This window comes from Apium graveolens, chromosome 2, assembly GCF_009905375.1.
Source record: "Apium graveolens cultivar Ventura chromosome 2, ASM990537v1, whole genome shotgun sequence".
NCBI lineage: Eukaryota > Viridiplantae > Streptophyta > Magnoliopsida > Apiales > Apiaceae > Apium > Apium graveolens.
In genome coordinates, this window is record NC_133648.1 from 125,781,219 (window position 1) to 125,805,489 (window position 24,271).

Consider the following 24,271-nt stretch of genomic DNA (forward strand, 5'->3'; position numbering starts at 1 on the left):
GATTTTTTTATGTCCTTTTTGTCAAATTAACCCAGCTTTCTTATCTGCACAATTACCCCCCAGGCTACCTTTTAGTCTCTTTGTTTCCCCCCTATTTTCACTACTCTTCCGGAATAATTTGAACAAAATATTATAATTACTTTTTATTTTAATGGTATGTAACCTAACACAATTTGAATTACAGGTTTTGACTTAGCAGACATAATTATAAATTCTGCTTTCGTGGTTAAGAATTCTATTTGCATGTAATACACAATAGATTTTATACAAAATATAATTTAGAATATTGTATTTTTTAAAAGTATATTTAAAATTCGAGAAATATGTATAAAAAAATATTTATATATTAAAAAATACATATTTTAATTTTTTGACTTACAAACATACACAGAGTAACTGAACTTGTTGGGCTTGAGCTTGTATATGAGCCGATCCGAATATGTACCCAACACCATTAAAGCAGCACGAAATCAAAAACTCGATTTAAACTCAAGCTTCTTGAACTCGTTTGAAATTTACATATAAATTATTTTAAAAAATACTTTGATTTAATTTCATTAGAATTTAATTTTTAAATTTTTTGAGCTAGTAAGCAAACTTCACTCTACTCGTTTTTAACCGGACTCGTTTAGCTCGCGAGTAAATTCGACTAGACATATTTATTAAACGAGTTGAGTTCGATCAAAATTTTAAACTCATTTAAATTAAGAACGGCTAAAATTCATTTAAAAATAGCCGAACTCAAGCTCGTTTATTAATATTTCAGTTATTAGGGATTTATTGATCGATATAATGACATCAAGAAAATCAAAGTAATATACACTACTACAAAATTGAGTTTACGATACACCTCCTTAGATAACGTTTTTGGCATGTGCTATGGAAGTATATACTTGCATAGCGTTTTTAAATAAAAATGTTATGTAAGTTATATAGGAAAAATTTTAAAAAATAAAAAAATAATAAAGAAAGTAGTTATATAGCGTTTTATTGAATAAACACTATCTAGGGATATGTTTATATAGCTATTTAGTAAACATTATGTTAGTTAATGTTTTTTAAGTAATTTACGTTTTTTTATTTATTTACTTTTAATACATACAGTTTGTGACCCGGCCCATTATAGAATAGTTTAGTTTATTTTTCAGTTTCCCCCCAAATTAGTAAACACCCCTTCCAATCCCCTCCGACAAACTGGGTAATCGATATAAACTGGGTACTCCGTTGGGTTTAGCTTCTTCTCAGTGAGATTCATCAAGTGGGTAACAAGTTTGCTCCGTGGAATCTCGGGTCTTTACTTCCTCTGAATCAAGGAACGGTCGGGTCTCTCTTAGGTACTGCTGGGTCTCCGTGATTCAATCATCTACTTTATGGGTTTCAAACTTATACTGCTTCTTGGGTTCTCCGAATACAAATTAGGTACTTTTGTCACTAATTTCTATTATAATTCTGTGTTATGGGGTATAAGTAAAATAATGGTTAATGATGCTAAAACTATTTGTGTGTATGCAAAAAAATTAATGAATAGATGATATGAAATTTACTTGAAGAACTACTCATGTATAGCAATTACTATTTGTGTTTCTTAGGATCTGCCTATGCGTGCTTCTTTTCTAGTTTTCATCCTAAAACAAATATATACTGTGCTTCTTTTCTAGTTTTCATCCTAAAACAAATATATACTTTTTGGACCTCTAATATTCTGCTGAAACAATGTAATTAAAATTTATAAATATTAATCCAAGTTTGTGTATTTAAAAACATTACAAATAATTGTATGTATGTATTGGTTTTCTTGAGCAAGTCGTTCAATTTGCAGTATTCACTAAAATTTATTAATTGATCTCTAAACAATTATAATAATTAAAATTTATTAACTAATAATTAAATATTTAAAAACTGTAATTTTAAAATATAAGAATATAATTTGAAAATTATAAATAAGATCGTGAATGTTTATCAAAATTAATAATTGAGAGATGTTTAAATATAATTTTAACTTAGAAAGATATATATTTTCATTAAATGCATCCCACCCGTTTATAGAAGTGATTTTATATCTAAAAGTATGGCATTTGACCTCCAATTTATATGATTACAACTTAGAAAGAATAATTTCTTGCACCCCAGGTCACATTTTTATGGATCGTAATTGGGTAAGGGCAGACAGGATGTCAGCACAGTATAAGAAGGGTGTGATAGATTTTTGTGAATATGCAGCTAAAAATGCAAAAGATAGTAGATTCATCTTGTGCCCGTGTCGCAATTGTTTGAATGTTATAACAGTTGAAGGTATCGACATATTGAAGGAACATTTACTGTGTGATGAAATTGATAAAACTTATACATGTTGGACATACCATGGTGAAAAAAAAGGAGAACGTAGCTCAACTAATATAAATTCACACTATCAATTTGAAGATATAATGGATACTAATATTTTTGGAGGCGCCGAGGGTAGCACTTCCGGTGATAAAAATGATATCCCTACTATGTTCAATAAAGAGTTACGTGATCATCCTGATATGCATTAGAAGTTAAAAGATGATGCTGCTCTATCATTGTGGCCCGGGTGTACCAAGTTTTCCAAATTATCGGCTGTGTTGACTCTGTATAACTTAAAAGTTGGACATCAAGTTTCCGATGTATTCTTCACAGAGATGCTCACAGCTGTTAGTGAACTTTTGCCAGATGGTAATGTCCTCCCTCGTAGAACGTACGAGGCTAAACAAATGCTCAAATCCATTGGATTAGTACATGACAGGATTCATGTGTTCCCCAATGATTGTATTCTATATCGAAAGGAGTATGCAGAGTTGGATGAATGTCCCAAATACTCATTAAAATGCTACAAAAATGGTAATTCTCCGGCCAAGGTCATGTAGTACTTTCTATTATTACCCAGACTTAGGCGACTCTATGCTAGTGCGGAAGATTCTAAAAAGTTGACATGGCATCATGATGGAAGAATTAATGACGGGATGTTGAGACATCCTGCAGATTCACCTCAGTGGAAGATATTTGATGATACACATAAAGATTTCGGGAAGGAACCACGGAATCTTCACTTAGCACTTTTAACAGATGGAATAAACCCTCACCGTCTTCAAAGCAGTTCTCATAGTACATGGCCTGTGGTTTTGATGATCTAAAACTTGGCACCGTGGCTTTGTATGAAGCGAAAATATATGATGATGTCTATTTTGATATCTGGTCCCATACAACAGGGTAATGACATTGACGTATACCTGGCACCTCTAATTGAGGATTTGAAGCTACTGTGGGAAGAGGGAATTGAAGTATATGATGGCTATAGAAAGGATTCTTTTATTTTAAAGGCTATGTTATTCGGAATAATAAGTGATTTTCCAGCTTATAGTAATCTTTTTGGATAGAGTGTGAAAGGCTATTATGCATGTCCTTTATGTGGTAAGGAGACTGATCATATTAGATTGAAACATTGTAAGAAGTGTGTTTATATGGGCCATAGGCGATGGTTGGCACCAAACCACCGCTACAGAAATATGCCTTTGGCATTTAACGAGGAAGTTGAAGAACGACATGCTCCTCCTCTACTATCAGGTGATGACATTTTTAAAAAGATTGAAAATCTGAACATACAGTTTGGTAAGGCATTTACAAAGGATGTTCCTACTAGGGGTTGGAAAAAGTGTTCAATCTTCTTTGAACTGAGTTACTAGAAGGACCTCTATGTGAGACATTTTATCGATCTCATGCATGTGCAGAAAAATGTTTTTGACAGCCTTATTGGTACCTTACTTGGCGTGCCGGGTAAAACTAAAGATGGTCTCAATGCAAGGATGGATATGATGGAGATGGGAACAAGAAACGAATTAGGCCCCGTAGAGAAACCAGGTAAAAAACCTTATTTACCTCCTGCTTCCCATACTCTATCTAAAGATGAGAAGAGAGTATTATTACAAACACTTCATTCTGTTACAGTGCCAGAAGGATACTCATCCAACATCAAAAATCTGGTTTCCATGAGTGATATGAAGTTAAAGGGTTTGAAATCACATGATTGTCATGTCATCGTGGAGAATTTGCTCCCAATAGCTATACGCTCTATCTTTCCTGAAAAGGTACGAATAACAATTACAAAGTTGTGTTGGTTTTTCAAATCAATAAGTAGCAAAGTTATTGATCCAAGAAGGTTGTTGTACCTACAACGACAAATCATTGAGACACTTTGTGAGGTTGAGATGTATTTTCCAACGTCATTCTTTGACATTATGATTCATCTGACCGTGCATCTGATTTATGAGACTAGGATGTGTGGTCCTGCTCGTATGAGATGGATGTACCCAGTCGAACGATATTTGAAAATTTTGAAAGAATATGTGAAGAATAGATCTCGACCAGAGGGTTGCATCGCATAGCGCTATTTAATAGAAGAAGCAATAGCGTTTTGGTCAGAATTTATCCCAAACGTGGATGTAATTGGTCTTCCAAGTGATCGTCACAGTGGTAGGACTGATGGTGAAGGTGTAACAGGAGGTCAACAAGTTGAGATCAATCGTGCACAATGGTATAAGGTGCATCTTTGTGTTCTACATAATACCGTTGATGTTGTTCCTTTTGTAGATTTGCATAAGCAAACTATCATTGCAGAACATCCAGGAAGAGGTGCTAACTGGATAGAATTGGAGCATAATCGTACATTTATTGACTAGTTCAAGAATTATGTCACACATGAGTTAATTCAAAATAATGAATCAATGTCAGATAGAGTTAAATGGTTGTCAAGAGGTCCAGATTCATTTGTGTATTCTTACAAATGTTATCTTATAAATGGATACACTTTTTACACGAGAGAACATGATGCAGCGAGTACAATGCATTGCAATTACTACGACTGCACTACACCAATCATCAAGTACTAACAAAGATCCAGTTTTGGCTGATACAACGTATTTTGGAAGAATTGCAAATATTTGGGAGCTTGATTATGTTGGATTTAGGGTGCCGGTGTTTGATTGTGATTGGGTTAACAATGTCGGTGGTGTGCATGTTGAAGAGTCAGGATTCATACGAGTTGATCTTGCCAAGATTGGGTACAAAGATGATTCTTGCATAATGACAACACAGGCTCATCAAATGTTTTATGTTACTGATCCAGTTAATAAAAAGTGGTCCATTGTTGTCTTGTCAAACAAGTTGAATAACACTTATCAAGTCAGGGATGGTGTAGACGAAGAAATTGATAATATAGATGATCCGTTTGATGGAGTTAATTTTTCGATGAACATGGATGAAGATGATGATTATGAATGCTTTTACTCAAGAAATGATCATGATGAGGGTGAATACGTGAATCCGAAATTTATTAATGTGCATGGGCACGAAAGAAAAAAGCCTAACAAAAAATGCAAAAGGAAAAATAAATCTAAGAAATATATGTATTCTTTGTTTTATCTATCATATCGTGCATTATATTCCTACAAATTTGTTTCAGACCTTGCCAAGCTTAAACATATCGTCTGCTGCCCATTAAATTTTGCCTCAATTAATGTATCTTATTTGCCATGTTCATTACTTTTTTTATTTATTAAAAGATTATTAAATTTTTTGTAGTAGCCATATTATTTGTTTTTGTTAATAATTTTTTTTGATCTTGTATTAAATGATATTGTGCTTCTTGTTCAGGATTTGGTACTGAACTTTGTGGTGTTTTTTGTTTAGGAATATGACTTCTGAATCCCGTGGTATAAGTGGCACGGATGGCAGCAAGGACCCAACAATCAGTGAAAAGACACGTACAAGGAGAGGTATAGTCAATATGCTAAAGGTCAAGAAAGCTAGGACTAAAGGCATAATGCAGAAGGTAATTAAAAATGAATAATAATGATTAATAATATATAGATCAGTGGCAATTTCTTATACTTGTTTAACTTAACATGTTTTAGGTAAATTGGAATGAGATAGGACAACCGATAGACAAAGAGTCAATGACCTTAGCACATTTTATTGGCGCTTATGCAAGAAGGAATATCCCAATCGTATGTGATGATTGGCGCAAAAAGGAATGGCAGAATGTGAAACAAACTTTGTGGGATGAAATTAAGGTATATTGTTGTCTCATTAGTAGTATAACTGACCTTTTTGGTGCTAATAATACTGATAATTTAATTTTGTAAAACAATTGTATAGGAAACATTCCAAGGGGTTGAAGATGAACACAAGGGAAAAATAATTCGTCGTGCTGGTGAACTTCATCGACAGTTTCGAACTAGATTAAGAAGTCTTGCTAAAGATAGAAATGGTAAATACTCTGTAGTTCCACCCTCTTTGTATGTAAACTTATCTAGCGTCGCGCCTCACTGGAAAGAGTTTGTGGAGAACTCAAGTAAAGAAGAATTCATGGTACACTTTTTCTCCAAAGTCCAATTTTTAGTAGATAGTTAATTTTAAAAACTAGTACTTCAATTCATATTGCATTTTACTAACCAGTTTACGTGTAGGAAATAAGTGAAAAAAATAAAGACAAAGCAAAAGGAATGGAGGCGCGATATAAGAAGGCGTGTGTTGGCTACGCGCGCATTAGAGAGAAATTGTAAGTTCAATAATTCATGAAGCAATTTTATTTTCTAATTATTTTAGTAAGTTTTTAGATAATGTAGTTTGAGCACATACATGTCATAAAAAGTTGATATAGTGTCACACATGAGTTCATTTTTTAGTAATTAGTGTATATGAGACCGGGTAATTATTTAATTTTGGTGTATAAAGGCACCAGAACTTCTCTGTGAGTACTTTAATATTACTAGCTACTAATTTTGGTATATTATCCTGTGTATTGATAATTGAAGAAGTTTTGTTGTAATTGTATTTAAAGAGAGTAAATTTGAAGTTTTAAGTACCCTGTTAAAAAGTTGTTATATCCACTACTTGAGGGCAGAGTATATTATGTTCGGCAGAGTACTTCTGCAAACTTTAACCTCCCCTTTTTTGTCCAAAAATTCTCTCACTAAAGATGACAGACTAAGAGTGTCAAAAATAAAAAAAATTCAATCATTCCTTCCAATTTTTTTCTTTCTTTCTCTTTGCTTCTTACCTTTATTAATTTTACTTGATTATTTTACTTTCTTAAGCAAACTGCATTTCAGAAAATGATGGTCTATAAGCGGATGATGGCAACTACAGATACACTTGCTGGAAAAATTAAGAACACAAATGAGTTTGGGATGAACTAGAATTACATATCACATTGAGCATAACTATATTATTTAAACTGTTTTTTAAAGAAAATTTAGTTCATGACTGTATTTACGAAAGTCTGTTGAATCATCTAACTTCTGAGATCTTTTTTATTTGCAGATGAAGAGTAAAATTAATTCTGGTGTAAAGAATTCTGTTGTGACTCGACTAGATGCCTGGGAGTATGCCAGGCGTGATGCAGATGGCCAAGTCCGTGATCTTGCTACATTGCAAGTACTTCAGGATGCGGTAATTGTTAAATTTCCACTTTACTAATTCATCGATAACTTGCAATATACTTTAAAATAGTGTTTGAAATTGTTTCTTTTTTAATTAGGTCGCCATATCAGAGAATTTTCCAGAACACGAGCTTACTAATATCCAGACCGATGACTTGCTTGCTCGTGCAATATCATTGGAATATGCCGGACGGGTGAGAGCTTTAGGCTGGGGTGTAACTAAGACATCACTAAAAATAGCATCAACTGAAAGAGAGCTATCAAAATTGAAAAATGATGTTTCTTACTTGATTAATGAAGTTAATGAGCTGAAAAAGAAGGGCTGTAATTCGATGGCACAATCCGGAGGTTCCATCCAAATGGATAATTTTGAATTGGATAATATAGATTCTGGTCAATATGACGACGATGATATTCTTTTAAGTGAAGACCTTCTACAGGTATTCATTTATTTTATCTTTAGGACTTATATTCATATATGATTTGAGTTATCTTGTCATGTCTTGCTATATAGGGAAAATGGTAACATGAGATTATTATTATATAAAAAAATACTATTTTATTAACTAAATATTGTCATTCACAATATTTAAAAATATAGGGGAAAACTGTTTGCTATTTGTATGTGGATCCTGGTCGTAAATATGTAGGGAGAGGAATTTTGCACAATGACCTCAATGATAGAATCCTTCACGGTATTCCACTTGAAGAAGGATATGTCAGGATTCAGTTCGAGGTGGCAGAAAAGTCTGAGTGCAATACTTAGCTGCCTAGACCTTGTGATGACGCCAACCTTGTCGGGGAAGCGCCAGGATATTTTCTTGCATGGCCACGCAAACTGGTTTTCGTGAAACTTGAGGTTAAATAAATTATCTAAATTCATTTAATGTCATGTGTTTTATATGTTTGGCATCCACATTAGTTATTAATTCCTGGTATGATTTGTTAGGTCACACTTTCACTGTAGAGGGGGTGAATATAGTGTTTATTACAATCAAATCAAACTTCAAGAACTTATGTAACAGAAAACAAACTTTATTGAAACAATAAACTCTGTTACAATCTGGAACTGTTATCTCTCAGTGATGAACAAAATATCACGAGAGCTGCTAGGGTTACAGTAAATAATATTCTCGATAATGATAACACTTATAGTGTAAACCCTATGTCTGTGTTTATATACTACACAGTTACAAGATAATCGCTAATTGATATGGAATATAATTCTGCTTTCTAAAATATATCAATCAGATATCTTCTATTCCAAGTATTCCATTCTTCACGGAATTCCTTCTTCATGCATATCTCTTCTTATGTTTATCTTGATCTTCTTAACTTTAATCAGCTACTGTCCTTATCTGATCGTCCTTCAGCACTTAAGTTCTGATATCTATCTCCTGATGCTTATCTCCTGATAACATAAGTACTGATATCCCTTAAGTTCTGACGTCCAGTATAAGTACTGATCAGTTAAGTACTGATTTGTTCTGTTCAAATAAGATCTGAAATCTAAACATAAAACATATTAGCCATGACATTATCAAATATATCTAACAATCTCCCCCAACTTGTAAATTAGCAAAATATACAAGTTTAACAGATATTTGATGATGTCAAAAACATTAAGTACAAATGCATGAGAAATAGACAAGATAACTACAACTTACAGTCCATAAAGCTTTTACCAATTCAACTTCTGTTAACAACTTTGGTCTATATACACATCAGAATTTAAGTAGTTGTAGATCTTTGACTTGGCTTCATCATTTTCTGATCTCTCTGATGTCAGAAGTTGTTCTGAGATAATTCTTCAACAAACATTTCTCAGCATATCTGAGTTCATCAATCATTCTCTGTTTGACATCTTTAAGCTCTGCAGTATCTTCACCAGTTTGAAATATTGCAGCTCTGAGATCATTAATCTTTGCTTTTCTCAACTCCCGATCTAGTCTTATAACATAAGCTTTGTTAGACTCTAGATTGAATTCAAGCCCCTTAATACCAAGATATGTTCTGATCTGTGCAGTATTAGGCTTCATATCAACAATATCACCATTGTGATTTCTGTACTTTGGAACATATATGCTGTCAGACTTAACAGAATAAAGTCTTTTCTGTCTCTGAATCTGTTCTTTCAAATAATTTGCAGCAGTCCCTGTCAATCTGTCATCCACTTGAAGTAAGAATAATACATGCTCCAATTCTTCAAAATACTTCAATGGAATGGCATTTTGTCTTATATGATAAACCCTACCATCTGTCATGAAATACAACAAGATGTGTTCCTTCAAGTAGGTATGGTAAACCATTTGTACAGATTCCAATTGATTCAATCTTTCAGGAGTTGCTCCAATACCTGGTTCACTCAAGGAAGTTGGATCATCGGTAGTGTTGTGTACTCTTTTTTCATCAGCACTTCCCAATCCAGTTTTATCTCTAGCTTCCTTTCCAGTAACTACTCTTGCTTCAAAACCACTTGGAGTAGTCTTCAAAGATTGAGTCTGTTTTGCTTTAGTGAATCCTGGTAGGAGTGTTTTAGATTTATTTTCTGATATCAAGTTAACTTGAGCACTGTCAGAGGTTACTTGCTTCTTCTGAATATCAGAACTTACAATTTCTTGACTCTGAATAACTTGAGCCATGTCAGAGGTTGTTTTAAGAACTTTTCTTGAAGTCAGAGCAAGATCATCTTTTCCATCAGTAATTTCTTCTTCCTCAGGAGGTACATAAGGCTTAATAGGTTCACCAACCTTTTCTTTACCCTTGGATCTTGGATCTATCTGTAGTTTTGATCTAGCCAAAGTTTCTTCAGTATGTATCCTTTCTTTGATCACAATGCCTTTAGGTTTTGGAAGTAACTTTTTACCAGAAGCTTCAGAGTTAGATGTGACTTTCTCTGATTTAAGTCTGGCTTCTTCTTCCTTTAAACTTTCCAAGTCCATCCCTGGATTTTCTTGAAGAAATAACTGTCTTGACATTTCCTCATCAAGATCTAGAAGTTCATCAGAACTTATCCTTTTACCAGCAGCATAACTTATTCTTTTCCCAGTATCAGAACTTGTTCTGTGACTAGCTTGTCTTGATGTAAACCTTCTACCTTGACTATGACCACTACCCATTCCAGAGTTTCCTTGGTCATCTTTTCCATCATCCTTTCCTTGCAGTGACTTGTTGGTTTTGCATTTGGACTTAATTACCTTCTCCCCCTTTTTGGCATCAGCAGGTAATAAAAGAGAGATAAGTAGTTCCACTGAGGTCTGGATTTCAGTAAGTTGCGATTGCTGAGAAGCTTGATTTGTCAGAATTTGATCAATCTGAGCTTGTTGCTTCTCTTGAGTTTTCTCAATATAAGCAACCCTGTCAATGGTAGGTTGGAAGAACTTTTTCTTATCAATTTTCCAAACTTGTTCCTGTTTGATAAAGTTCTCCTGAATCTTGTGTAGCTCTGCATGAGTGTTGGAATGAAGACCTTGTAGATGTTTAGTACTCAATGCAGTGACTCTAAGCTGGGTTTTAAAATCATCAGAATGTAACATTTCATCAACTTTAGTCAAGTGCTCAGCAAGATGTAAAGCATTTGGAACACATGAAACTGAGTTCCATTCCTTAGTCCACTCCTGACCTGCAGGAGTTTCACTCCAAGGTACTGGTGCATCCCTGATAACAAACTCCTTTACCAGTTCAGACTTAGGAAGAGTCAGTGGAGGAGTATGTCCTGAAGGACCTGCTTCATCAGCATCTACAGTTGTAGCAGCCTCACCAGTATCTCCAACATTTGCAGCATCAGAACTTAGAGAATCAGTATCTTCTGATAAGACAACTGTGTGAGTAGCAATGGAGGCTTCAACATCCTCTAATTGCTGATCTGATACTAAGTTCTGATCAACAGCCATATCCTGATGTTCACCTAAAATCTGATCATCAGCATCTTGATGCAGAGAAGGTGTTAGTGATAACTCAGGAGTTTGAACAGCATCAGTAGCAGGTGTTGTGGAAGGATTATTTGATGTTGGAGCTTCTAAGAAAAGTATTTCAGGCACAACCAGGTTCTGAATATCAATTTCAGCACTTGTGCCTGGATCAACAAGAGACATAGAAGGTGAATTAGCCTTGTCAGATACAGGTTCCTGAGATGGAGTTGATGGAGAAGAAGTGACTCGAGCAAATTCCTTGTCTTGTGAGATCAGAGATTCCTGATCCCCTTCCTTAGCTGCTTCCTCCTTATCATCTGAAACTGGCCTTTGTGCCCTCTGTTTCTTGTACTTCCTTGTTGATTTGGATTCCTTGGGAGTTTCAGGAACCGTCATACGTCTAAGCCTCTTGAGAAGCCTAGAACCCCCAATTGCAGAATCCTTCTGAGAAGTTGCCTTCTCAGCTTCATTTACCACAGGTTCTGAAGAGGGAATCTGATCCTCAGAATCTGATTCATCTCTCAAAGTAATGCTTCTCCTCTTTTGAGGTGTTTGAGGAACAGTCTTTGTTCTCTTTGGCTTAGAGGATGTAGGCTTCACAGTAGGTGCTGAAGAAGAAGGTTGAGCAGTCTGTGAAGTGGAGAGATAGGATTTGAGATAAGTTCTGAGGGTAGGTTGAGTAGAATGAGAGGTAGGGACTGAGGTTGATGGATTTTGTTTATGGTGAGTTGGTTGAACATTTGAGTAAACAGATTTGTAAGTAGCAGGATCAGCATTTACTAGAATCTGTTTCACAGACTGAGGAATCTGTAATTGTCTCACCATTGATTTCTTTGTGTCAGCATTTATCAGGTCGTTAAAGTACCTTTTTGCAACCTTAAAAGGTGGGGTTTGAGTGCTGACTAACTGGGGTTCAGCAGTACAATACGTATAAATAAGTTGACAGAATCTAGCAAAATAAACAACATCTCGATCCTCTGTCATCCTATCCCCAATAAAACCAATTATTCCAGTTGCAAAATCAAAATGAGTTTGATGGATAATAGCATACCCGATGTGCTGACTCAGAATTGGGATGGCATCAAAATTTGAACACTTGTTGCCAAAAGCCTTGGTGATGCAATCGAAGAAGAAACTCCATTCTCTTCTGATATTAGCCCGTTTCAACTGTCCAAGTTTCGTCAGACTCTTTTCATATCCCAAATCAGTCATTAACCCCCGAAGTTCTGATTCCTCTGGTATAGAGAAGGTACAATCTTCTGGAAGATGTAATGCTCTTCGTACTGTACCAGGAGTGACTACATAGGATGAATCACCCACTTGGAAGATAATACTGGGAGTTCCTCGTTTACCACCATCATCAAAAACTCCAGTCCTCCAGAACCGCAGAACTTGTTGACTTGAAAATAATTCAGGCTGAGTTAAGGCGTACCCAACCTCACTATGTGCAAGAAGATCTTGCACAAAATGCAATTCAGATGGAGCTTCAGCATGATCAAGAATTGCAGCATAGTTGTTTGGAACAAACTTTGCTCCATCAATGATTAAATCCTTTGGTGCCATGTGAAAAAATATTGAAATTCAAGTATGCCTGTTAGGTGTTTGAGATAATGTCTGTATGAAAAACCAACGTGAGAAAGAATGAGAAAGAGAGTAAAAGTAAGAAGAGAGATAAAGTATAAAGAAAATAAAAGATTAAAGAAATCTTCTCTCTGTTGTTCTTATACTCTGAAAAAAATGTTACCGTTGAACACCTGTCAGACATGCAGTAATAACGGATAGTTACTGGGCTCGAGAAAACAGGAATGATTACTTACCCAGTTGCCTTGTTTCAAGGAAAAACCATTTCATTTATCAAGAGACACAGTTTTAATTCAAAATTTAAACCGTTAGCACTGATTGAATTATTTTTCACTGCAACATTAATATTCTGAAAATGAATCATGTTAAAAATGACCGAGATAATTTCGATGAATAAGTGCTGACAAAGAATCAGAACTTAAATAAAGACAAAATTTAAATGGTCATCAGAATATCAAGCAGGATTTAACAACACAAGATAAAATAACTCAGAGACAAAATCTTGAAGTAAAACAGTTTTCATTAATATATCAAATCAATACATATATGAAATAGAAATTACATCAATACAAGATTTTCCCTAAGCTTCTAATCCTAACGTCAACAGTTTAATCCTAGCTAAGAAGCCTGACAACGCTGAGGATGAAGAAGAACAGGAAGAAGACGAGATTAAGTCATCTTCCTCTTCCTATCTTCGACGAACAAGATGGCGAGTCGTATGATTCGCTCTTGCTGACGGATACGACGAAGGTAAAGGTCTCTTCGAATGGCCACCAGATCACGTTTGATAACCTCTGGAAATTGAATCCAGAGATTGTGAGGGATGTTGGTGATAGGGTAGGGAGTTGGAATTCCATTCAAAAAGACATGCACAGTCTCATCACCGTAATTGTAGAACCAGCCAAATTCAGCCATTTGTGATAGTAAATGAAAAACAAGACTGAATTTGTGATACAAGTGTGATGAGAAGACTAATGTGAAGTGGCTGTGTATATAGGCAAGAGAATGCCAAGAGACGCAAAGATATTTAATGCTGACAGGTAGAATTAATTCTACCTCGTCTCCCTAGACTTTGAAAAAGAATAACAGTCATTGGAAAGAGGAATCATGGTCTAGACCGCACAAGACACAAGAAACAGTGGACTGTTCAAGTACAAAACCATTAATCCTAATCATAGTGACTATTAATCTTCCACTTCAACATATGCGAGTACAAACTGAGACTGTTATTAAATTTCATTCAAAGATAAGCCAAGTAAAGGATTAGACTGAGAAATCAGAACTTAGACCTATACCAGAACTTAACAGTCATCAGAACATAATGTCTTAACTCGAACAAGGAATATCTATCTTAGTAAGTTTTCATACAAGTTCTGAGGTATAGTCTTCAGGACTTAATCATCAGACCATATAACTAGAATGTGTCCTCAGAATTTGTGCAAAAATGACACAATGACTGTTTATCTAAAATAACATAGACCACCACAGAAATTTCATCATTCATATGGAGTGATGTGTGTGTGCATTAAGCTAAATAACTAATAAAAAGTAAAGTCTGATCTACTTCAGTACATCTTAGAAATAAGTCATAATTAAAATTTTGCTAAAGAGCTGTCATTATCCTGAAACCTAATGATAAATGAGTTCATGCATGAGTCCACCTCAATTTTTTTTTTATGCATCTTTGAAATTCTCTTTTACAGTGGCTTCTCAGTGTAAGTGAGTCACGACTGCTTATCAGAATTTATGCTATTATCAGAGTATTTCTCCAGTAATCATAGAGTGTGAACAGTCACCAAGAAAAAATATTTTGCTTTTCTAATGCATATTTACTTAATACCAGCTATGCACTTGGGTCGTCCCATTCACATTTTTACTCTAGATCTCAAAGGAGTACCTGATATTATTCTTTGATTCTTGTTCTTCTTCTTTTGATAAGTGAGGTTTATCAGCACTTAGTACATTCAGCAGTTTTACTAGAATCAGAACTTAAACAGATGAGTAGCATTATTCTAATTTGGGACTTAGTAGTAAGATGAATAAAGTAAACTAAACTAAGCTCAAGTATCAGAATTTGCTTGTGTCATAAGATTTCCACAGAAATAATTACTTCTTTCATGGGATCATTTGTTTATTGAAGACTAGTAGGTCAGTATCTAGCACAATTATCCTCATAGGATAGAATGATTACTTAAACAGATATATCACTTATGAGAGTTAAGAGATATGTATCAGACAACAGTCAGTACTTAAAAACATTTATCAATTAATGCACAGAATATACAAAGCGATTAATTCTGTAAATACTGATCATAAAGTCTGATAACATAGAACAAGTTTAAGCAGATTTAGAGAAAGAACCTGAAATCATTCCAAGTTCATTTACCAATTTTGTAAAGGTAGCTTCACACAGTGGTTTTGTGAAGATATCTGCTACTTGTTGATCTGTGGGAACAAAATGCAATTCCACTGTACCTTCATCCACATGTTCCCTGATGAAATGGTACCTGATGCTGATGTGCTTTGTCATAGAGTGTTGAACTGGATTACCTGTCATAGCAATAACACTTTGATTATCACAGTATATAGGGATTTTGAAATATGTTAACCCATAATCCAGTAACTGATTCTTCATCCAAAGAATCTGTGCACAGCAGCTTCCTGCAGCAATATACTCTGCTTCTGCAGTTGATGTGGAAATTGACTTTTGTTTCTTGCTATACCAAGAAACCAACCTGCCTCCAAGAAATTGGCAGCTACCACTTGTGCTTTTCCTGTCAATTTTGCAACCTGCAAAATCTGCATCTGAGTAACCTATTAATTTAAAATCTGATTCTCTAGGATACCATAATCCTAGATCAGCTATTCCTTTAAGATACTTAAAGATTCTTTTTACAGCTGTTAAGTGAGGTTCTCTTGGATCTGCTTGAAATCTTGCACAAAGACAGGTAGCAAACATGATATCTGGTCTACTAGCAGTTAGATAGAGAAGTGAGCCAATCATACCTCTGTAATCAGTAATATCTACTGAATTACCAGTATCCTTATCCAGTTTTGTTGCAGTGGCCATGGGAGTGGATGCACTTGAACAGTCTTGCATTCCAAATTTCTTCAGCAAGTTTCTGGTGTACTTAGATTGACAAATAAAAGTTCCTTCTTCACTCTGCTTGACTTGAAGGCCCAGAAAATAACTAAGTTCTCCCATCATACTCATCTGATATCTTGACTGCATTAGTTTGGCAAACTTTTTGCAAAGTTTGTCATTTGGAGACCCAAAAATAATATCATCAACATAAATCTGGATCAAAAGTAAATCCTTGCCATGGTTGAGATAGAACAGTGTTTTGTCAATAGTTCCTCTGTTGAATCCACTTTCCAGAAGAAACTGAGCTAAAGTCTCATACCATGCTCTAGGAGCTTGCTTAAGTCCATAAAGTGCTTTATCAAGCCTGTAGACATAATCTGGATGTTTGGAATCTACAAAGCCTGGAGGTTGTTCAACATATACTTCCTCTTCCAATTCTCCATTGAGAAAAGCACTTTTCACATCCATTTGAAAGACAGTAAACTTTTTGTGAGCAGCATAAGCCATGAATATCCTTATGGCTTCTAACCTAGCAACTGGCGCAAATGTATCATCATAGTCAATTCCCTCCTGTTGAGAATATCCTTTTGCAACCAGCCTTGCCTTGTTCCTTACAATTATGCCATCACTGTCAGTTTTGTTTCTGAATACCCACTTTGTACCAACAACCGATCTATTCTTAGGTCTTGGCACTAAGGTCCAGACTTTGTTTCTTTCAAATTCATTCAACTCTTCCTGCATTGCTTGCACCCAATCAGCATCTTGAAGAGCTTCTTCCACTTTCTTTGGCTCAGACTGAGAGAGAAAAGAATTTTAAAGACATTCATTCGAAGTACCTGTTCTAGTTCTGACACCTGCCTCAGGATTTCCAATTATCAAATCAGGTGTATGTGATTTTGTCCACTTCCTTGCAGATGGAAGATTTTCTCTAGAACTGGATGCTCCCCCATGATTCATGCTGTCTTCGGTTTCATTTTCTGATGCTCCCCCTGAAACTATGCTCTCTGAGTTGGATCCTTCAGCATTTAGATTTTCAGTACTGTCAGTACTTGGCTTATCAGAACTTGACGAATCAGAATTTGAAGAGCCTGATGTATGTTCTGATGCTTCTTGAGATGTGATAATATCTTGAGTATGCTCCCCCTGCATTGGTGCATCTTCCTTTGACGTAGTCACCAAAGTTTCAATAACATCAGAGTTTAATCCATCAGAATTTACAGTATCAGGACTTAGACTGTCAGGACTTGAGGTATCAGAATATGAATCTTCATTTTCAAATCTCAGCTGATCATGATCAATGCAATCTTCAAGTCCAGTGATCTTCTTGTCATCAAAAGAGACATTGATAGATTCCATGACCACTTTTGTTCTCAAATTATAGACTCTGAAGGCTTTTGTAGAAAGTGGATATCCAACAAAGATTCCCTCATCAGCTTTTAGATCAAACTTGGATAGCTGTTCAGGATGAGTCTTGAGAACAAAACACTTACATCCAAATACATGAAAGTATTTGAGATTTGGCTTCTTGTTCTTCACCATCTCATATGGTGTTTTTCCATGCTTGTTAATGAGTGTTGCATTTTGAGTAAAACAAGCAGTCTGCACAGCTTCAGCCCAGAAATAGGTTGGAAGCTTTGCTTCTTCAAGCATTGTTCGTGCAGCTTCAATGAGAGTTCTATTCTTCCTTTCAACAACTCTATTTTGCTGTGGAGTTCCAGGAGCAGAAAATTCCTGCTTTATTCCATGATTTTTGCAGAACTCTTCCATTATCAGATTCTTGAATTCAGTGCCATTATCACTCCTCAAAATTTTCACAGAATCTTTGATCAATTTATCCAGATGTTTGACATGATCAATCAGGATAGATGCAGTTTCACTTTTTGTGTGCAAGAAATACACCCATGTGTATCTGGTGAACTCATCTACTATGACCAACGCATATTTCTTCTTTGCAATAGACATGACATTCACTGGACCAAATAGATCAACATGAAGCAGATAATAAGGCTCAAGAATTGATGATTCAGTCTTGCTCTTGAACGAAGATTTTCTTTGTTTAGCCTTCTGACATGAGTCACAAAGACCATCAGGAACAAACACTGATTTTGGCAGTCCTCTCACAAGATCTTTCTTGATCAGTTCATTTATCTTGTTGAAGTTTAAATGAGAGAGTTTCTTGTGCCAATTCCAGCTTTCTTCAGTTGAGGCTCTACTTACTAAATAGATTGCAGAACCATCAGAACTTGTTGAAAGCTTAGCTTCATAAATGTTACCACGCCTGAATCCCTTCAGAACAATTTTTTCTTTAGATTTACTAACTATTTCACAATGTTCTGCAAAGAAATCAACATGATAACCTCTGTCACATATTTGACTTATACTCAGTAAGTTGTGTTTAAGTCCTGAGACCAGAGCTACATCTTTAATGATGACATTCCCAAGATTGATATTGCCATATCCCAAAGTTTTTCCAATGTTGCCATCTCCATAAGAAACACTTGGGTCAGCTTTCTCCACAAAGTCTGATAGCAGGGCCTTATTTCCAGTCATATGTCCTGAACATCCACTGTCCAGAACTAAAATATTTTTCCTGTTGCCCTGCAATCAAAAAGACCACTAATTATTAGTTTTAAGGACCCAGACTTGCTTGGATCCTTTGGCCTTTTTAGGTTTGTTAACATTTGCAGCGGATTTAGCATCAGATTTTATGTTAACAGTTTTCTTATCAGAACTTATACTACCAGACTTTGAATCAGAACTTACACTAGAAGGAACAACAGAAACTTTCTTTAAAGAAGGTTTTATTTGATAATAATCATAGTACAAACTATGATATTCCTTACAAGTATAAATGGAATGCCATAAACTACCACAATGAAAACAAGGATCTTGTGGTTTGTATCTAACAGACTGACTCTTAACTCCTGATTTTGTAGATAAGGAGTTAATATTCTTATTCTTCCTGCAAAAAGAAGCCAGATGGTTAGAACTTCCACAGTTATGACACGCTTTCCTAGGAGCATCAGGAACAGATTTATAGTTATTGCTTTTATTCACACCTTCCTTTCCATTCCTGTTTTTCCTAGGTGATTTTACCTTGTTTGCATTCTTAACATCTTTCAGCTTATGCTTAAGCTGCTTCTTTGTCATTAAGCATATGTTAACTTCAGCTGTCTTTTCTTGTTTTAGTTTGTCAGAAGCTAATTCCTTTTTAACTTCTGATTTCTCATTTTCAGATTTTTCAGTTACAAACTTAACAGGTTTTAACTTCAGCTTTTGCTTATCAACAGGCTTAATTTCTACAGTTCCTTTTTCATTTTTATTTTCTCCATAACCTAAGCCCTCTTTCCAGTTTCCACTGCTTAGCAAATTTTGAGTTGTTTTGCCAGAGTTAGTCCAAGTTCTGATAATCTCTCTCTCCTTTTCCAACTCAGTTTTTAGAGATTCATTCATTTTTAGCACTTCATCCCTAACATAAAAAGCATCATCTCTATCCTGCTGAGTTTGATGGAACATGACTAACTCTTTTTCTAAGAAATCATTTCTTTTCCTAAAAGCAAGATTTTCAGAAGTTAATCTTTCACATGTTAAAGTTTGATCTCTATAATTAACAAACATGGTTTTAAGATATCTTCTCAACTCATTAATATCATCAGTATGAAAAGCATAAGTAGTCTGAGGTACCTTTGTTTCAGCAGCTTCAGAACTGCTCTCAGAACTTGATTTATCAGCATTTGCCATCAATGCATAGTTCTCCTCACTTTCAGAGTCTGAGGTGTCTGTCCAGCTTTTCTGCTTTGTGACAAGAGCTTTGCCTTTGTCACTCTTGGTCTTCTTGCAATCAGGAGATATGTGGCCTTTCTCACCACAATTATAACATTTAACATTAGCGTAATCTCCTCTGTCAAACTTTCCTCCTCTTCCTTCAGATCTTCTGAAATTCTTCTTATCAGAACTTATGCCTTTTCTGGAAAACTTCTTTCCCTTCCTGAACTTCCTGTATGCAATCTTTGTGATTCCTTTCACCATAAGAGCACACAGCTTCATCATCTCCTCATCAGCATCAGTTTCAGGCAAGCTTTCAGAATCTGAGTCATCATCACTCTCAGAACTTGATGACTCAGTATCAGACTTTATGATAAGAGCTTTACCCTTGTCTTTCTTTGAGGAAGGTGGTTTGGGGGATTCCTCTTCAGCCTTGAGAGCAACTGTTCTTGACTTTCCTCCTTTCCTCTTGCTTCTTTGTTCCATCTCAAGTTCATGAGTCTTGAGCATTCCATAGATTTCATCAAGAGTTGTTTCATCAAGATTGTAGTTGTCTCTTATTGTTGTTGCCTTCAAATTCCAACATTCAGGAAGAGCTAACAGGAATTTAAGGTTTGTATCTTCAAGATCATACTCCTTATTTACTAATGACAAGTCATTCAAGAGTTTGACAAATCTATCATATACATCAGTCAATGACTCATTAGTCCTAGAGTCAAAGTGTTCATACTCTTGAGTGAGTATTGTCTTCCTGTTCTTCTTAACTGTTTCAGTTCCTTGACACCTTGTCTCCAGTGCATCCCATATCTCCTTAGCAGTCTTGCAGTTGATTACCCTGTTTGACATTACATTATCAATGGCACTATGCAATAAGTGTCGTACCTTGGCATCCTTAGCAATAGATGCTATATCTTCAGCAGTGTAATCACTCTTTTCCTTTGGTACGGTCTTTGCTGCTTCACCTGCAACTACAACAGCGAGCTTGGTAGGTTTGTGAGGCCCTTCCTTGATTCTATCAAGGTATTCTGGATCTGTTGCTTCCAGAAACATGGTCATCCTTACCTTCCATATGGGATATTCAGATGGTCTCAATATGGGAACTCTGATAGTCTCATATCGACTCTGAGTTGATGTCTTTGATGATTCCTCAGTTTTGGTAGGCTTAGTTGGAGTTTCTGTGTCAGACATGATTGTGTTTGGATCTTTAACTGTATGTGTGTTAACAGAAGGCTCTGATACCACTTGTTAGGTCACACTTTCACTGTAGAGGGGGTGAATACAGTGTTTATTACAATCAAATCAAACTTCAAGAACTTATGTAACAGAAAACAAACTTTATTGAAACAATAAACTCTGTTACAATCTGGAACTGTTATCTCTCAGTGATGAACAAAATATCACGAGAGCTGCTAGGGTTACAGTAAATAATATTCTCGATAATGATAACACTTATAGTGTAAACCCTATGTCTGTGTTTATATACTACACAGTTACAAGATAATCGCTAATTGATATGGAATATAATTCTGCTTCCTAAAATATATCAATCAGATATCTTCTATTCCAAGTATTCCATTCTTCACGGAATTCCTTCTTCATGCATATCTCTTCTTATGTTTATCTTGATCTTCTTAACTTTAATCAGCTACTGTCCTTATCTGATCGTCCTTCAGCACTTAAGTTCTGATATCTATCTCCTGATGCTTATCTCCTGATAACATAAGTACTGATATCCCTTAAGTTCTGACGTCCAGTATAAGTACTGATCAGTTAAGTACTGATTTGTTCTGTTCAAATAAGATCTGAAATCTAAACATAAAACATATTAGCCATGACATTATCAAATATATCTAACATGATTATTATTTTCTTTCCTATTTCTTTGCCAACTCCAAGAACCGTGAACAATGAAAAAGCTAAACATCCTATGGGACAAAAGAAACTTGAGGATAAAGAAAATAAGAAGCATGTAGTTAAAAATAAGGAGAAAACAAGCGAGTCGATTGGTTATATATCTTCGAGACAACTTGGTTATCCTCTCTCATACATGATGTTGGTCATGATGGAGTTTTGGAGTTTGTCCGTCTTGCTATCATGTTCAATCGTGTTACTGATGTACAAGTTTATATGGGACCTTACTAGAATGCAGATCCGTGGATTGAACATATAAATAAGGAGAATATTTTGGAGGTTTTGGATGCTCAGTGGTTAAGCGCCTCGAGCCTGGCCTTTTATATCAGGTAATAGTATGTCAACAAATTTCATGTCTTGACAACCAAGTTCTAATTATGTTTTTCCTTACTTGAAGGTACTTGTGTGAGGTCTTTCTCTCAAAAAATCCCGACATGGCAGCCAAGTTCTCTTTTGTATCGCCTCATATTGTGTCTCACTTGGTAGATAACTCTAATTCATCTTTGGCTACGTGTTTGCTGCAACATATTGACAAAGACCACCTACTTTTTGTGCCTTATAATATTTCGTAAGTTACATTTGTTATATATACATATAATATTATTTATTTTTTATTTAATTGCTTCTAACTACAATAATACATATATAAAACATTGGATCTTGGTCGCCATTAATACAGAAACATAGAGTATTTATTTTATGGATCCAGCACCGGTGACTAATCTCATAAATTTCAAGAATATGAAAGCTCTGGTCGAGACGTTAATAATTATTTGAAATCTACACTTTACTTTTAAAAAGCCTAAATGCAGGTGGACCAGTGTTGTATTACTTTAATGTGAAATATGTTTTGTTTATAGGGCAATGAGTATGTTTCGATCTCTCTGGGAAGAAATACAGTGCGACGATGTTTAACAGTTGTTAGGAATATATGTGCATTAGTTTGATGATATGTTTAACAAAACACTTAAGTAGAAATTAAGTGTCTGTAGCCTCAACGGATAAGACCACTTTGGCTATCCGTTGATGGTGTAGCTTTACTTAGAAATAAGTCTAGTGTTGTAGCATATTTCAGTCTCTGTATTTAAGATGTAATTCTTAGAAGTTGAGAGAAACTATGAGTCATGTTGACTACTAGAAGATATGCAGATAGGAAGGCCAATTGTAAATATTTCATGCCTTGTAATTTTGTATAAATGAAGTGGTATCAACGGATGACTTAAAGACCTTCAACGGATGAGAAGCTAAGCTTCAACGGATGTCTCTAAAGCTTCAACGGATAACATCCTTCAACGGATGAGTGCATCAACGGATGAAAGCTTCAACGGATGTTCTGTTGATTAACCGTTGATAAGTGGTAGTTGTACCTACAAATAGAGGCACGTGGGTGAACAGAGATAACTGAAATGTGGCAGCCTAATTTCAGGAACATCAAAAAAAGCAGCCGTTCTACTCTAGTATAAAGAGACATTAAGTCAACAAAGTACTGGAGTGAACTGGAGAAGAAACAAGTGGAGATCTTACTTTATTATTTTATTATATCCTTGTCTTCACTTGTAAACTTGGTAATATATAAACCAAGTAGTAGCTAGTAATTAGATAAGAATTTTTCCAGAGCTGTTTAGAAAAATCTTGAGAGAAAAATTATCTAGTTTGTACTAGGATGCAGCTGTGATCAAATTCTTAGATCACAGAATTTCTGAAATACCATCTCTGGTGGAACAACAAATCCACCAGAAAAGTTTTTAAAGGTTTATTGTGTTCTTTACATTTGTGTTTGAATATATATCTGTCTGTATCAGCTTAAAGCAATTCACACACTTGTTCATCTTGAACACACAGTCTTTATAAACTGCTCAAAACTTGAAAAAGTTTTGAGATTTACATTCAACCCCCCTTCTGTAAATCTCATTGTTAGTTCTCTAGAAATAACAATTGGTATCAGAGCAGGCTCTTGATAAACAAAGAGTTTAAAGATCTTGGAATCTAACAAAGATGAGTAAGAAGGATATTGGAGTAAAAATCCCAGTTCTTGACAGAGACAGTTATCACCACTGGAAGGTGAAAATGCACCTTCATCTACTCTCCCAAGATGAAGGTTATGTAAACTGTATTGAGAATGGTCCTCACATTCCCCACAAAGTAGCCACAGTTGCTACGGCCATAATTGCTGTTGGTCAATCCATTCCAAAACCTAGAGCAGAATGGACAATGGAAGACACAGAAGAAGTCCACAAGGATAAGAAGGCTATGAACATTTTGTTTAATGGTCTTGACAAGGATATGTTTGATAATGTGATAAATTGCTCAACTGCCAAAGAGGTTTGGGACACAGTTCAGCTGCTGTGTGAAGGTACAGAACAAGTAAAAGAGAACAAGATGCAGCTTCTCATTCAACAGTATGAGTATTTTCATTTTGAAGAAAATGAATCTTTAAATGACACATTTAACAGATTCCAAAAGCTGTTGAATGGATTGAAGCTGTATGGTAGAGTGTACCAGGTGAAGGATTCAAATCTTAAATTCTTAAGATCCTTGCCAAAGGAATGGAAACCCATGAC

At 35.3% G+C, this 24,271-nt stretch overlaps 2 protein-coding genes across 9 annotated transcripts; both read left to right on the forward strand.

Annotated features, from left to right (window-relative positions):
* The first annotated feature begins 1,136 nt into the window (after positions 1-1,136).
* Positions 1,137-22,629, forward strand: LOC141707824 (uncharacterized). 8 transcript variants are annotated; one of them, XM_074511202.1, is made up of 12 exons: positions 1,137-1,419; positions 5,704-5,845; positions 5,928-6,086; positions 6,172-6,384; positions 6,483-6,574; positions 7,339-7,467; positions 7,556-7,651; positions 7,758-7,897; positions 8,059-8,316; positions 21,696-22,039; positions 22,108-22,278; positions 22,571-22,629. In XM_074511202.1, the coding sequence occupies exons 2-6, from the start codon at positions 5,708-5,710 to the stop codon at positions 7,340-7,342; spliced, it is 606 nt and encodes a 201-aa protein (XP_074367303.1). In that variant the 5' UTR covers positions 1,137-1,419; positions 5,704-5,707; the 3' UTR covers positions 7,343-7,467; positions 7,556-7,651; positions 7,758-7,897; positions 8,059-8,316; positions 21,696-22,039; positions 22,108-22,278; positions 22,571-22,629. The 8 variants fall into 8 exon arrangements, with proteins under 8 accessions (XP_074367303.1, XP_074367301.1, XP_074367302.1 ...); XM_074511200.1 differs by having other exon boundaries at positions 7,556-7,897; XM_074511201.1 differs by having other exon boundaries at positions 7,556-7,897; positions 8,108-8,316.
* On the forward strand, positions 2,172-4,694 carry LOC141692994 (uncharacterized). Its single transcript, XM_074497976.1, has 7 exons — positions 2,172-2,511; positions 2,659-2,859; positions 3,001-3,137; positions 3,228-3,299; positions 3,396-3,632; positions 3,747-4,308; positions 4,438-4,694. Exons 1-7 carry the CDS (start codon positions 2,172-2,174, stop codon positions 4,692-4,694), a joined length of 1,806 nt encoding a protein of 601 aa, XP_074354077.1.
* Positions 22,630-24,271: the final 1,642 nt, after the last annotated feature.

Excerpts from the sequence above, each read along its gene's own strand:
- LOC141692994 (XM_074497976.1), top strand. The coding sequence starts at position 2,172 with ATGTCAGCACAGTATAAGAAGGGTGTGATAGATTTTTGTGAATATGCA. Across the intron at positions 2,512-2,658 it reads TATGTTCAATAAAGAGTTAC|AGATGCTCACAGCTGTTAGT; the intron begins GTGATCATCCTG and ends TATTCTTCACAG. Across the intron at positions 2,860-3,000 it reads ATTAAAATGCTACAAAAATG|ATTCACCTCAGTGGAAGATA; the intron begins GTAATTCTCCGG and ends GACATCCTGCAG.
- LOC141707824 (XM_074511199.1), top strand. The coding sequence starts at position 5,708 with ATGACTTCTGAATCCCGTGGTATAAGTGGCACGGATGGCAGCAAGGAC. Across the intron at positions 5,846-5,927 it reads CTAAAGGCATAATGCAGAAG|GTAAATTGGAATGAGATAGG; the intron begins GTAATTAAAAAT and ends AACATGTTTTAG. Across the intron at positions 6,385-6,482 it reads CAAGTAAAGAAGAATTCATG|GAAATAAGTGAAAAAAATAA; the intron begins GTACACTTTTTC and ends GTTTACGTGTAG.